At 42.9% G+C, this 14,882-nt stretch overlaps 1 protein-coding gene across 3 annotated transcripts in view; it reads right to left on the bottom strand.

Annotated features, from left to right (window-relative positions):
* Nucleotides 1-14,882, bottom strand: part of CCNY (cyclin Y) — a 114,976-nt gene that overhangs the window by 41,424 nt on the left and 58,670 nt on the right. For all 3 annotated transcript variants that reach the window (XM_061126124.1, XM_061126125.1, XM_061126123.1), the window contains exon 2: nt 1,280-1,354. In XM_061126124.1, the coding sequence (XP_060982107.1) occupies nt 1,280-1,354 (75 nt within the window). The remainder of the gene's footprint in view (nt 1-1,279; nt 1,355-14,882) is intronic.

Consider the following 14,882-nt stretch of genomic DNA (forward strand, 5'->3'; position numbering starts at 1 on the left):
ACCCTGCCATCCGTCTCCCCGTGACAACCACACCACATGTCACCCACTTAAGAGGCTCTAGTGCCATTCCATGTGAATCTAGATAAAAAGCTTCTGACTGATGTTGGTCTGTGCCCTGAATTCACAGGAAGTGAGAACCGAATCTGAAAGTGTGCCAGCCGTGTTAAGTTGTTTTCATAGTACTATATTAAGTGCAAAACTTGCTTTTGACTCTCATTTCTCATTGTCCCAAACCTTCACCCCACCACCACTTTCCTGCCTGGCAATACCCTCCCCTCTCCATGGGCTCCCACTTCACCAGGTGAAGAAAAAAATGTCCTACTTAATTTCCACCCAAAACATTCAAAACTTACCTCACAAGTATTTGATGCCTACAGTGATTTCTTCTTATACACTTTAAAAAAATAAATAAATGCACCAAATTTCTCAGATCTCATCACTGGCCTGCTTAAATCAAGATCACCAATATTATATCAGCATTATGCTACATCAAAGTTGTCACCTAGCCATAACTGAGGAGTTATCAGTTCTTAAAACGAACTGTCTTAAATATGTCTGATTATTTTTCTAGTCAACTTAGGATCTTCTCAAAATGAGAGCTTAGCAATTTGACAAGAGTCACGGCTAGAACCCCCAGGACCTCAGCACTGTCACTACAGCATCATTTAACAGATTCCTCCACTGCTTTTTTCAGCAGGAACAAAAAAAAAATCTTTTTTCTGTACTGTGTGTTTTATCTCTCCTTTGTAGCCAAGGGCCAGGGAACGGTGACGTTAGTCAGGGCTGAAAAGCGGGGAAAATCCCCCAGAAGAAATTCCACGCCACAGAACAAAGAGCTTAACACAAGTATGACAGAAGGAAAACATCCACCCCTAGTGTACAGGTTCAATCTGGCTCTCAAATGACACAACTGAGATAATGGTGTTTTTATTTAGAGTTGTATTATGATTTCTTCTTACATACTACCTAATACTTCTGATCTTTAGAGAATTTATGCAAATAATAAATTTTTAAAGGAAAGTTTCTGATTCTCAGGGTAGAAACTGCCTAGAACTGTCCCAACTGATTGGCAAAATGAGGACAGTTGCTTCAAATAGTAAATTCTAAAAATATGACTTACTATAAAGTAAAGAAACCCCAAAGGGTAACCACCCAAACATCCTTAGTGGTCACTAAAGGGGATTCTATCTTTATCCTGAGAATCACAGCGACTGGAAAATCAAGACAGGCTAGTTACCAACGTAAGTCTTAAAAAAAAAAAAAAGAAGAAAGAACCTACCGTCTGTTTGAGATTTACTGAGGAATATCGTGCTGGCCCGAGGATGGTCTGAAGGATTGAATTCCATGTTCAAATCTTTAAAGAAAGAAAAAGAAGATATATGAAAACCCATCTAATAACTAGAGGGAGTCAAGATTTTCCATTTTTTAAACCTTAGATTACTAAGACATTCAAGGATTCTGGAAGAAACCAACAGTTACTGTGTTAATAGATTCTTCCAGGTTCAACTTCGAACACTGAACTATTTAGAAACTTGAGAAAGTCATACATAAAATTAGACACCTGGCTGGAGATCTATTAGCCCAAAACTCCATTTTCTTTTTAAAAGTCTGTTCTGCACCAAGTTTAACTACAAAATAGCAGGACAAAGTCCTAACACGTAATTAAGGAGAGGTATGTGCTAAAACTGACTCATCTAAATCCACAGTTAAGCGAGTGGTATTTCCTTGTTAAATGTGATTAAAATAGGATATCTCAGCCAAATTGGTATCAACACACTCTGCTTAATTAAGACGTTTATTTTCTGAAAAGGCAAAATTAATCCTTCAGAGCAAAAGCTCACAATGCCCATCTGTGGGCATAATCAGGGCCACAGATGTGTTTTGTCTGATTCATTCATTTTCTTTCTTTTTTAATAAATTTGAACCCATGTATAATTTCTGTATTTCAAACACATATCACAAAGGGAAAAAAATTGTATTTCCAGCTTCTCTTGAGAAATCAGATCATTCAGCAACACCGGGCCCCACCCCAATGGTAGCAACTGGCAGGACCTAAAACCCCAGTGCCCAGTCCTCACCCTCTGCCCCACCACCCACTCCTTGGGGCTGTTCCTCAGTTCCTCCCCGCTACTGGCATCTGCCTTTGTAATCCTGCCTTAGAACAGTCTCCAAGGGCGACAGGCTTGTCCAGTATAAACAATCAGAATCCCATCACTACGGAGTTTTTTCAATTAAAAAAAAAATTCCATACGGAAAGAATGGTTAAGCAAAAGAAAAGAATAAAGTTACAGGAGGGAAGAGAGAGAAGACCAAAATTAATGGAAAGTCAGAACGGTCTTCAAATTAGCTTCCAACATCACAGTGAAAACTTTTGAGTTCCATTATTTCAATAAATTTGCAAAGAAATCTAATCAACACTAACAAAAAACAGAAGGGATCTTATCCTTAGCTTTAATAGTTCATCCAGTCCAAGATAAGAGGGAAGAAAAAACAAGGATGGTCACACGTTGTTGTTGTTGTTTTTGAGGGTATCCAGGGCCCTCACAAGTAGCTTGCTGGGCTCAGGGCAGCCTCAGCTCTGGAGGGTGTTGGCGTGTCTGTGCTTGTGAGTTTTCTCTGGAGCCTGCCTTGAGGGAGAGAATGACTGTGTCTCAGCCTGAGGCTCCACCTGCACTAAGGTGTGGCAGCTCATGACCTGGTGGAAGGTGGGCGTTTGTGACTTGCTGGTGGAAAGAAAGAGAATCAGACCAGGGAAGCCCTCATGGTTGCCTGTGGCCCACGTTGGCTGGGGCCCTGACTCCTTGTTTGTTTTTGCGTTCTATTGCTTCATTTAAAAAAAATATATATATCTATTGTATTTATTATTTATTTATTGGGGTGCCTCAGACCTCAGCTCTGGCAGGTGGGATCTAGTTCCCTGACCAGTGATCCAACCTGGGGTTCCCTGCCTTAGAAGCACCGCGTCTTGGCCCCTGGACCACCAAGGAAGTCGCTCTTTGCTCATTTTAACTTGAGGATCATATCCTCTGAGGAGATAAGTATCTACGTGCCAATCAGGAGAGAACACAAGGGCAATGGCTCCCGAGTCCGTTCAGAGTGGCAGGTCAAAGCCTAGGGCTTGCTCTATCTAAGCCAGTGGTCCCCAACCTGTTTGATACCAGGGACCGCTTTGTGGAAGACAGTTTTTCTACAGATTTGGGTGGGGAGGATGGTTTGGGGGTGATTCAAGTGCATTACTTTAACTGTGCACTTTATCATTCTTTGTTGTTGTTCAGCCACTAAGTCATGTCTGACTCTTTGTGACCCCATGGACTGCAGCATGCCAGGCTTCCCTGTCCTTCACCATCTCCCAAAGTGTGCCCAAATTCAAGTCCATTGCATCGGTGATGCCATCCAGCCTTCTCATCCTCTGATGCCCTCTCCTCCTCCTACCCTCAATCTTTCCCAGCATCAGTGACTTTTCCAATGAGTCGGTTGTTCACATTAGGTGAACAGCTTTAGCGTCAGTCCTTCCAATGAGTATTCAGGGTTGATTTCCCTTAAGATTGACTGGTTTGATCTTGCTGTCCAAGGGACTCTCACTAGTCTTCTCCAGCACCACAATTCAAAGGCATCACTACTTTGGCACTCTGCCTTGTACCCTGGAGGCAACCCCTGATGGCTGTCACAGAGACCCCTTGGAGGTGACTGTGCCTCAGAGAGAAAAGGCAGTTTTAGATGTGGAGTCCCTGGAGTTGACTTCAGCCCACTCCTTTTTTTCTTTTAATTATTTTATTTTTTTTATTATTTTATTTTTTTTCCATTTATTTTTATTAGTTGGAGGCTAATTACTTTATAATACTGTAGTGGCTTTTGTCATACATTGACATGAAACAGATCACCAGCCCAGGTTGGATGCATGAGACAAGTGCTCGGGCCTGGTGCACTGGGAAGACCCAGAGGGATCGGGTGGAGAGGGAGGTGGGAGGGGGGATTGGGATGGGGAATACATGTAAATCCACTCCTTCTTTATGATGATGATACTTATTAAGCTTTCCAGGTGGCTCAGCAGTAAAGAATCCAATATAGGAGACGCAGATTCAATCCCTAGGTTGGGAAGATCCCCTGAAGAAGGAAAGGGCTGCCCACTCCAGTATTCTTGCCTGGGAAATCCCCTCAACAGAGGAGCCTGGCAGGCTACAGTCCACAGGATCACAAAGAGTCAGACATGACTGAGTGCCTCATACTGATACAACATTCTAAGAGTCTATCGCCAGACTTTCAGGTGAAAACAGAAACACTCGGTCACAATGCTTTCAGTCCACATTTTGGCTGAGTACAAGGCATGATAGGATCCCTTTATTCAAACTGGAAAGAAACTGACAGAATTTAATACAGCAATGCTGTGAGCCCTCCACGTCTGTGGGAACTGCACCTGTGGGTTCAATCAACCTCTGGTCAAAAATAATACATTTGCCACACATGGGCATCTATTTAAATAACATTCGTAGTGCATATTTACAACACTGTATATAAATTTTACATAGCATTAGGTATGATAAGTAACCTAGAGATGACTTAAGGTGTATAGGGAGATGTGGTCGGTTATATGCAAATCCATGGCATTTTATGAGGGACTTGGGCATCCACGGATTTTGGAACCAATCCCCAGTGGTTACCGAAAAATGACTGTATTCTCCCATGCCACGTAGCCTAGTTTTTCTGTCCTTTCCACAGATGTCATGGCCTTGTTTGTCTCGGCTTTTAAACTAGCACCAGTGCCATAAAGATCCCTGTGATGATGCCTAAGATAAGTGGGAGTTACAATCCATGACTGACGGTCTGGAAAACCAGAAAAAGAAAAACATGATGGTGCAGCAAGGCCTAAACAGTGCTGGGTCTAATTAGGATAGATGAGGAGACATAAAAGACGATCTGCAAAAACCAGAAACTTTTACCTCCCACCCACTTTCTCCGCACTGCCTGGTCTCAGGTTGGTCATGTTCCAGTGACTCATCCAAGAGATGAGCTGTTCATTTCGGGCTTGACAGCATCAGTGAGTAGAGGCCGAAGACTCAAGGACCCTGTGAGCACTTGGTAGTGTTTTAAGACCAACTGCAGTCAGCAAACAACCCCAACTTAACCCAGATGATTCCATCAGGTCTGTTTCCTATCTTTAGACAAATATATTTGACATGGTCATAATTTTAAACTTCTAATTTCAATTTCAGGTAGTCATATTGCTAAGTGTGACTGGGATCTGCAAAGCAATGATGAAAAATCAACAAATAAAGCCTGTTCATTTTAAATCAGTTTGGTTTACATTTATTTTTAGTCACTATTGACCCACTGCCTGAAGATCAGAGACTATCTCCATTCATTAGTGCTCCATTCATCAGAACCTGACCCCACTGGTTTGCTCCATGGGCTGCCACCGGGCCAGCCCCAATCCCTGCATCCCGCATCAGCACCCCTGTTTATAAACCCTGCTGCTGTTGCCGTGGCAGCAAACTGCTGGGACTACAATTCCGACCGATTCCAAAGCCATCTTTTGTACCCCTGCTGACTTCATGTTTATTTTTCACAAATATTCTAACGCACTCACATTTGGTCATCTTCTGTTCTCACTCTTCTGGGGGCACACCTATGCATGGTGGGCCTCCAGCCTAGGTCTGTGCACACATCTGAGTCACACTCAAGTGCTCTGTCTCTACATCCACCTCTTTCCAAACTGCCCATCTCTCAGTCTCCTACTCACTCTTGTCCTCTCCCTGTATCTGTCTCCTCTTTCGCTCCCGCACCCTCTCTCCAGTCTCTCCACTGTCCCTTTCAAATATTCTTTGTTAAGATGAACCAAAGGAGAGAAAAGATCCTAATGTTTAAGGCTAAAGAGAGACTGTTATGCCAATACAGCAACTAGATAAACTATAAGCTCTCACACTACAAGCACCTAGAAATCTGAGATAGAATACAAGACATCCATTGAAAAGCTTAAAGAGTGAGGCAAGGGAAATGGCTCGAGCCTCTAACCGAAGAGTGAAGTGGAGTCTTCTGGCAGAGCAGAGGCTGTCTGGCTGTGTGCCCTGGGTCTCGGGTTTCAACCAAGGTGACCACATGTCTTGGTTCACACCGATTATTCTGACACAATAACCAATTCTATCCTCTTTATTTATAATGTCCTGATTTAGGAAGTTACCTTATTTTAATGTCCTGCAGGGTAGGATATAAGCCAGTGGAGGGGATACAAGTTAGAACAGATGCTTGGAACCCTCAGAGAGATACAACTGCAACAAAAACTGAATTAGAAAACAAAGTTATCTATAAACCCAAATGGAGCTGGGCCTCAGAAGGGGAAACGTCTCCCAAGCTCCCCACCGCCGCAGTGAATGGTACCCACTGGTCTGTCCGAATCTCCAGCATGGTTCTGGAGTTCCACTCTACTCCACACATATAGTCCAGGGAACCCTCTGACAAGACTTTCACACCAAGCTGGACACATGCCAGTGAGACCCCTGTGTGCCCAGCAGAAGTAAGTGCAAACCACTCTGGAGAAGTCTGCCTCTCTGAGCCCCTCCAAAGACAGGCTCCCCATCCCAAATGACATGACTCAGAGGAAATGATCCATCAGAAGCGAGAGTCAAGAGACACAACAAATGATGCGACTAGAACCTGCATAACAGAGCTGGTGAGAGACGGCAAAATAAGCACAAGGTACTTAAAGTCCAGGAGAGAAAAAGATAAAAAATGTACAACTGTATATTTTTGAGATTAATCCTTTGTCTGTTTCTTCATTTGCTATTATTTTCTCCCAATCTGAGGGCTGTCTTTTCACCTTACTTATAGTTTCCTTTGCAGTGCAAAAGCTTTTAAGTTTCATTAGGTCCCATTTGTTTAGTTTTGCTTTTATTTCCAATATTCTGGGAGGTGGGTCATAGAGGATCTTGCTGTGATTTATGTCGGAGAGTGTTTTGCCTATGTTCTCCTGTAGGAGTTTTATAGTTTCTGGTCTTACATTTAGATCTTTAATCCATTTTGAGTTTATTTTTGTGTATGGTGTTAGAAAGTGTTCTAGTTTCATTCTTTTACAAGTGGTTGACCAGTTTTCCCAGCACCACTTGTTAAAGAGGTTGTCTTTTTTCCATTGTATATCCTTGCCTCCTTTGTTGAAGATAAGGTGTCCATAGGTTCGTGGATTTATCTCTGGGCTTTCTATTCTGTTCCATTGATCTATATTTCTGTCTTTGTGCCAGTACCATACTGTCTTGATGATTGTGGCTTTGTAGTAGAGTCTGAAGTCAGGCAGGTTGATTCCTCCAGTTCCATTCTTCTTTCTCAAGATTACTTTGGCTATTCGAGGTTTTTTGTATTTCCATACAAATTGTGAAATTCTTTGGTCTAGTTCTGTGAAAAATACCATTGGTAGCTTAATAGGGATTGCATTGAATCTATAGACTGCTTTGGGTAGAATAGCCATTTTGACAATATTGATTCTTCCAATCCATGAACACGGTATGTTTCTCCATCTGTTTGTGTCCTCTTTGATTTCTTTCATCAGTGTTTTGTAGTTTTCTATGTATAGGTCTTTTGTTTCTTTAGGTAGATATACTCCTAAGTATTTTATTCCTTTTGTTGCAATGGTGAATGGTATTGTTTCCTTAATTTCTCTTTCTGTTTTTTCATTGTTAGTATATAGGAATGCAAGGGATTTCTGTGTGTTAATTTTATATCCTGCAACTTTACTATATTCATTGATTAGCTCTAGTAATTTTCTGGTAGAGTCTTTAGGGTTTTCTATGTAGAGGATCATGTCATCTGCAAACAGTGAGAGTTTCACTTCTTCTTTTCCTATCTGGATTCCTTTTACTTCTTTTTCTGTTCTGATTGCTGTGGCCAAAACTTCCAACACTATGTTGAATAGTAGTGGTGAGAGTGGGCATCCTTGTCTTGTTCCTGATTTCAGGGGAATACAAGCAACTCCTGCAGCTCAATTCCAGAAAAATAAATGACCCAATCAAAAAATGGGCCAAAGAACTAAACAGACATTTCTCCAAAGAAGACATACAGATGGCTAACAAACACATGAAAAGATGCTCAACATCACTCATTATTAGAGAAATGCAAATCAAAACCACAATGAGGTACCATTACACGCCAGTCAGGATGGCTGCTATCCAAAAGTCTACAAGCAATAAATGCTGGCGAGGGTGTGGAGAAAAGGGAACCCTCTTACAGTGTTGGTGGGAATGCAAACTAGTACAGCCGCTATGGAAAACAGTGTGGAGATTTCTTAAAAAACTGGAAATAGAACTGCCATATGACCCAGCAATCCCACTTCTGGGCATACACACTGAGGAAACCAGATCTGAAAGAGACATGTGCACCCCAATGTTCATTGCAGCACTGTTTATAATAGCCAGGACATGGAAGCAACCTAGATGTCCATCAGCAGATGAATGGATAAGGAAGCTGTGGTACATATACACCATGGAATATTACTCAGCCATTAAAAAGAATTCATTTGAACCAGTCCTAATGAGATGGATGAAGCTGGAGCCCCTTATACAGAGTGAAGTAAGCCAGAAAGACAAAGAACATTACAGCATACTAACATATATATATGGAATTTAGAAAGATGGTAACGATAACCCTATATGCAAAACAGAAAAAGAGACACAGAAATACAGAACAGACTTTTGAACTCTGTGGGAGAAGGCGAGGGTGGGATGTTTCGAGAGGAATCGGGTGGAGAGGGAGGTGGGAGCGGGGATTGGGATGGGGAAGACGTGTAAATCCATGGCTGATTCATATCAATGTATGACAAAACCCACTGAAATGTTGTGAAGTAATTAACCTCCAACTAATAAAAAAATTAAAAAAAAAAAAAAATGTACAACTGAGGATGACAAGATTGAATTCTGGCTTCTCCTCGGCTACCTGAACAAATCACTTAAAGATGATGGTGACAGTCTGACAGGCCACCGGACCCTGTGATGATCAGAGACAGTGCTGCTTAAGGCCAATGGGATTCGGGGGCCCCGTGGAAAGGCTGAGCGGGGCCCTCAGCCCTAGAGATCAGCACTGAGGACAGAGACCATGTGTACAAAGTCCAAATGCTCAACAGTAATCAACAAACAAGCTGAATAATGGAAATACATAAGCGAATGATCAAGTGAAGCAGCTCTTCTCAGCTTTTTTTTTTTTTTTATAAAGAAAAACTGGCAAGAACTAACCATTAACTCACATGTAGATTAATTCAAAGAGAAAGAATCTCCTAGCAACCAGCCTCTCCTGAGGCCTGAATCAATGCTATCACTGAACAGGAAAAACACCACTTGGAACATTGATGTTTTAATATCAGGCAAATAACTAGGTCTAGTATGAGCAATATTGGTAAAATTGGCTACTGCGGACAGCTAAATGACACCCTGAAAGTCAGCAAAGACACTTTAGTCAACAGTCAATAAGTATTTACTCAGAATCATCTTGATGCAGGCACTGCATGCAAGAAATACAAAGTGACACTCCCGTGGCCCCCGGAATGCTGAGGCCTGGGGGCGGGGAAGCAGTCAGGGCGGGACGCTGCCACAGAACCCAGGAGAGAGCTGAGGCCGCCGTGAATCGTGAATCGAGTCAGACTGTGTGTTGAGTGAGGGGCGAAGGATGTGGGGGTGCTGGGGATGAAAACACAAACGCACCAAGAATACTCAGGCCACAAAAAGATTCATGTCTGATTTTAGAGGCAAGTGGGACTGAATAACATCCGGGACAAATGAAGTCAGTAATACTGAGATTTCCCAGTAATAGATTCGACAGCATTTCTACTTTCAAACACAAAAACCACCAAAAGCTCACAGGTGCTGTAAAGAACACAGAGCAAGAGAGTGGCAAGAGATTCTCTAATCAATTCTCACCAAGTAACCCGAAGCATTCCCCAGTCACCACCACCCATGTCAATGAGGGTCACATGTGGAGCAGATGCAGAAAGGCTAAAAACAGAAATCATGGTTATATAAATCAGGAATTATCTGAAAGCACTTAAAGAGGGGGAATAAACCAAATAAAAAATGAAAATAAGATTACAAAAGGATATCACGTGCAAGACAGGAAAATAGAAGATGTAACTCGGGGCAAATGCAGTGTGAGCTATGTGTGAGGAGACCTGCTGGGTGAGTGACACCAGAATGTGGGCACCGAGGTGCGACACCCCAGAACTGTCTGAGGGAAAGAAAGACCTGGCTCCTACTCGACGCCGACGACGCAGAATAAATGACAGGAAAGGAACCAGTCTGCCTCTCTCACAGCAATTCTATTCCACAGACTCTGAAGACTGTTCTCTCAGTTCCAATATGTCAGCCGAGAGCACATCTACAGTTTCAAGAGGTCAAACTCATACTCTGCAAATGAGATCATCACCCTTCAGTATTTTCCTCACGTTTAGACCTGATCTATATCTTATATTCTAAGAAGAATGTTAAATCCAGAATTTACCTCCTACTTCAATCTATAACTTCAACCTGTCAATTCTGGGGAAATATATAGAAGGGAATACTGTGGCCTCTAAGGGTCCTACCTGACTCAGACACAAGGAAATGGGATGCAAAACTAATAATAAAATCTGCGAGGCAACTGCCAGGGCCGAGCCGTTCTGTATTTAATCAGGTCTGTCGCAGTTCAGAGGGATAGAAGACAGGCAGCCGGATGGACAAGACGTGCATTCAGAAGAGCCACACCGGAAGATCCAGGTAAATAAATGTGCCTCAGACCCTGCCATCACAGACCTGCTGCTCGGTTCACTAGCATCGAACTGAAACGGTCACATTTCGTTTTTAAAGCTGAATCAGTAATAAGTCCAGCACGAGAAGCGTGGTGCTGACTCTCCTTTGTTCCATCTGAGGGCTCAGCGCTGGGCACGTCAGGCTCCAGTCCAGCAGCACCGAGACGCAGAGAGTTCTCCCTCCAGCCACCCGGCGGATGGTGGATGCACCTCGACGACTCTAAGCACGTATGAGTGCACGCACACACACCAGCACACATGACAACCCTCCGTCCTCTGCAAAACCCGAGACACTGAGACACGGGGCACAGGCAGCCAAGTGCCCGGCCTGCCGCTGAAACAGCCATCGCCACTGCAGAAGAAAACAAAGGCACATGTGACTGGCGCAGGTCACTCGGGGTCCCTGGTTTGCCAACCTAGTAAATAGCGTTCAGTCAGTATGCCAGAACCAGGGGCTCCGCACCCGTCCTGTTCCTCTCCTCTCTAGACCCAGTGAGAGATCAGGGCCGGGGAGTCAGGCACCGAGCCTGCTTGGTGTCCCCAGGCCCGAGCGGGGCAGCCAGGGGGCATCTTCTCTGTGCTGGCAGCGTGGTGGCGACCCCAGGGGTAGCAGAATAGGAGCAGGCCCTCTGGTAGGTTTCTTGTGACGGAGAAGAGGAGGGGAGAATGCCACATTTATTACATTTTTCTTACCGCAATCTGCCAGGTTTGGTGAAAACGGATTTTTAAGGCAACATTTTTCTCGGCATTCCAAGAAATCCATGATCAACCACATACCCTGGTGACTATGTTCGAAATAGGAAATGTCACTTGTTCGCATGATGCAATGAACTGCCCTTTGAGAAGGGGAAAACACTAGCAGTGATTAGCTTTGATTTTCTTCCATAATTAGAATGTCCTGGAGCGTTCACTGAAAGGTCATCCTGCCGTGGTTACCGCGCCCAGTGGAAGGGGATAGTTCCAGCGACATCAGGCCCTCGGAAACCCTCGGGTAAAATGGTCACTGCATCATGCTTCTTGGGAGTCAGAGTGGCGAGAGGTTCTGAGTCACTGACAGCCTCCTCCTCAAAGCACCCAGTGGCCGCCTCTGATCCAAGCAGGGATCATACTGCTTCATGGGGGGTTATGAACAGAAAACACAGATTTGGACAGGTCACAGTCAAAAAATTAATAAGGGCCACAAGTATATCAGTAAAACACCAATATTATTATTACTAGAGAGCATGCACAATTGCAAAAAGCCTTAAATATGCCAGATTTTCTTTTACCTGATTAAAATCTTTTAAAAAGTCTAGTCACTGGAGAGAGAAAAAGTAATTAAAAAGAATTAAAATCAGCTATGCCTGCTCAATTTAGACATCCAATGAGTAGCTTTTGCTAGTTACATTAAATATTAGTATTACATACTTTCTCATATGGCAATTTCAGACCGCAATCTGAAACTCTGAGTCACTCATTTAGTTTTGGGACTCTATCCTAGTGAGATGATCTCACATGCAGATAAGACTTTAAGCCCAAAGATGTTCATTACTGCATTATTTATAATAGGAAAAAGAAAACTATAAATAATCTAAATGTTCAGTAATAAGAGACTTAATAAAGTAGCTGGCAAATTTACCATACTGAAAATTTTGTAGCTATTACAAATAATAAATCTTAATAAAATGCATAATGCATTTATAATTGGGAAAATGCTTCTATTTATCATGCTAAATGAAAATGAAGATAAAAAATTTTGTAGACAGGGTCACTACAATTATATGTCACCCAGGTTTGGATTTGATTGCTTTGGTGGTGGTGGTTTTAAGTAAATCTAGCTTTTAAAAGTACTAAAAGATACTACACAAAAAAAATGTTCACAGTACTTCTTTTGTGTAAAGCAAGCATGGGAACTTTTTCTCTTTTCATTTTTTTTCACTTTATTTTTTAAACTGAAAGATAACTGTTTCACAGAATTATGTTGTTTTCTGTTAAACATCAACAAGAATCAGCCCTAGGCACACTCATGTCCCTCCCTCCCAAACCCCGCTCCCGTCTCCCCCCCACCCCACCCCTCTAGGCTGACACAGAGCCCTGTCTGAGTTCCCGGAGTCAGACAACAAACTCCCACTGGCTGTCTATTTTACACAGGGTAAAGTAACTTTCCATGTTACTCTCTCCAGACATTTCACTCTCTCCTCCCATCTCCCTGTGTCCCTAAGTCTGTTCTCTATGTCTGCTTCTCCACTGCTGCCCTGCAAATAAATTCATCAGTACCATCTTTGTAGATTGCATATATATGCGTTAGAATACGATATTTATATTTCTCTTTCTGACTCACTTCGCTCTGTAAAATAGGCTCTAGGTTTGTCCACCTCATTAGAAGGGTGTGTAAAAAAGGGAACCCTCTTGCATTGCTGGTGGGAAAGTAAACTGATACAGCCAGCCACTATGGAAGACGGTATGGAGATTCCATTAAAAACTAGGAATAAAACCACCATACGACCCAGCAATCCCACTCCTAGGCATATACCCTGAGGAAGCCAAAACTGAAAAACACACATGTATCCCATTGTTAATTGCAGCACTATTTACAATAGCTAGAACCTGGAAGCAACCTAGATGTCCACTGATAGATGAATGGATAAAGAAACTGTGGTACATATATACAATGGAATATTAGTCATAAAAAGGAACACATTTGAATCTTTCCTTTAAAAAAAAACAACTGTGGACATATTTTGCACATTCAAAATGAAGAGAGCAGCAGAGCTGCCCTTTACCAGTATACCATGCTGCTGCTGCTGCTGCTAAGTCACTTGTAGTGTCTGACCCTGTGCGACCCCGTAGACGGCAGCCCACCAGGCTCCCCCGTCGTCGCTGGGATTCTCAAGGCAAGAACACTGGAGTGGGTTGCCATTTCCTTCTCCAATGTGTGAAAGTGAAAAGTGAAAGTGAAGTCGCTCAGTCGTGTCCGACTCGTAGTGACCCCATGGACTGCAGCCTACCAGGCTCCTCCATCCATGGGATTTTCCAGGCAAGAGTACTGGAGTGGGGTGCCATTGCCTTCTCCGGTATACCATGCTACAGAGCTTTAAATCTTACCATTAAATTTTCAGCAACAACAAAGACAAAAAAATTTACTCTAAAATGGTGGAAACTTCCATATTCACTTAAATGAAAAACAAAGAGTTGGTAGTAAGTTCATATAAGAGATGGGAAGATAAACATTACAAATTAAACAAGGTTAAATTTATTTACTGCTTAACAGGAATATTGTTTCATTCCAGATAAGCAAGGTTATGGCTGGTTTAAAGAAGACCAATACCACTGTTGAGCTGATATAAACTAAAAGGCTATTTTGATATCTGAGTAGGAGGTGAAAAGTGTACATGTCATTTCTCATTTCAGCAGCATTTAACCTAAAGGTATATGTAGAGACGGGGCTTCTCCCATCTCTCAGCTGGTAGCTCAGCTGGTAAAGAATCCACCTACAATGCAGGAGACCCTGGTTCGATTCCTGGGTCAGGAAGATCCCCTGGAGGAGGGATAGGCTACCCATTCCAGTATTCTTGCTTGGAGAATCCCCCAGGAGCCTGGTGGGCTACAGTCCATGGGGTTGCAAGGAGTCGGACATGACTGAGCGACTAAGCAAATACGCAGAGACAAAGTCTCACAGGAGAGTGGGGAGCCGGGCAGAGCACCCAGGGGCACCCTGAGCAGCTCAGTGCCCCAAAGAAATCCCTACACAGTTGGGCTGAAAGTGTATTAATTGTTTCCTGCCTGTTACTTCCTTATCCAACTATCTGTGGTCCCAAATCACAGACACAGCACAAATAGCCAACTTTGGCTAAAAAGACTGAACAAAACCAGTGAACAGAAATCACATGAAGCCTGCAAACGCCCTAGCGTCAGACACGCTATTTCTGGCATTTCATGGTAGACACACTACATTTGGGTTATTATTTATAAAGCTTTCAAACTACTGAAACAACACTGCTACTAAATAACCCCTGACATCTTAGAAATTAAAATTTTACATTACTTCCAGTCTTGCCATATTTTTTCTCTTCTTTTTTTAGGATTCAGAGTTAATTTTGGGGAGGCCACACTGTGCAGCCCCCACCAGGGATCGAACCTGGGCAATGGC

The sequence above is a fragment of the Dama dama genome, chromosome 23, assembly GCF_033118175.1.
Source record: "Dama dama isolate Ldn47 chromosome 23, ASM3311817v1, whole genome shotgun sequence".
NCBI lineage: Eukaryota > Metazoa > Chordata > Mammalia > Artiodactyla > Cervidae > Dama > Dama dama.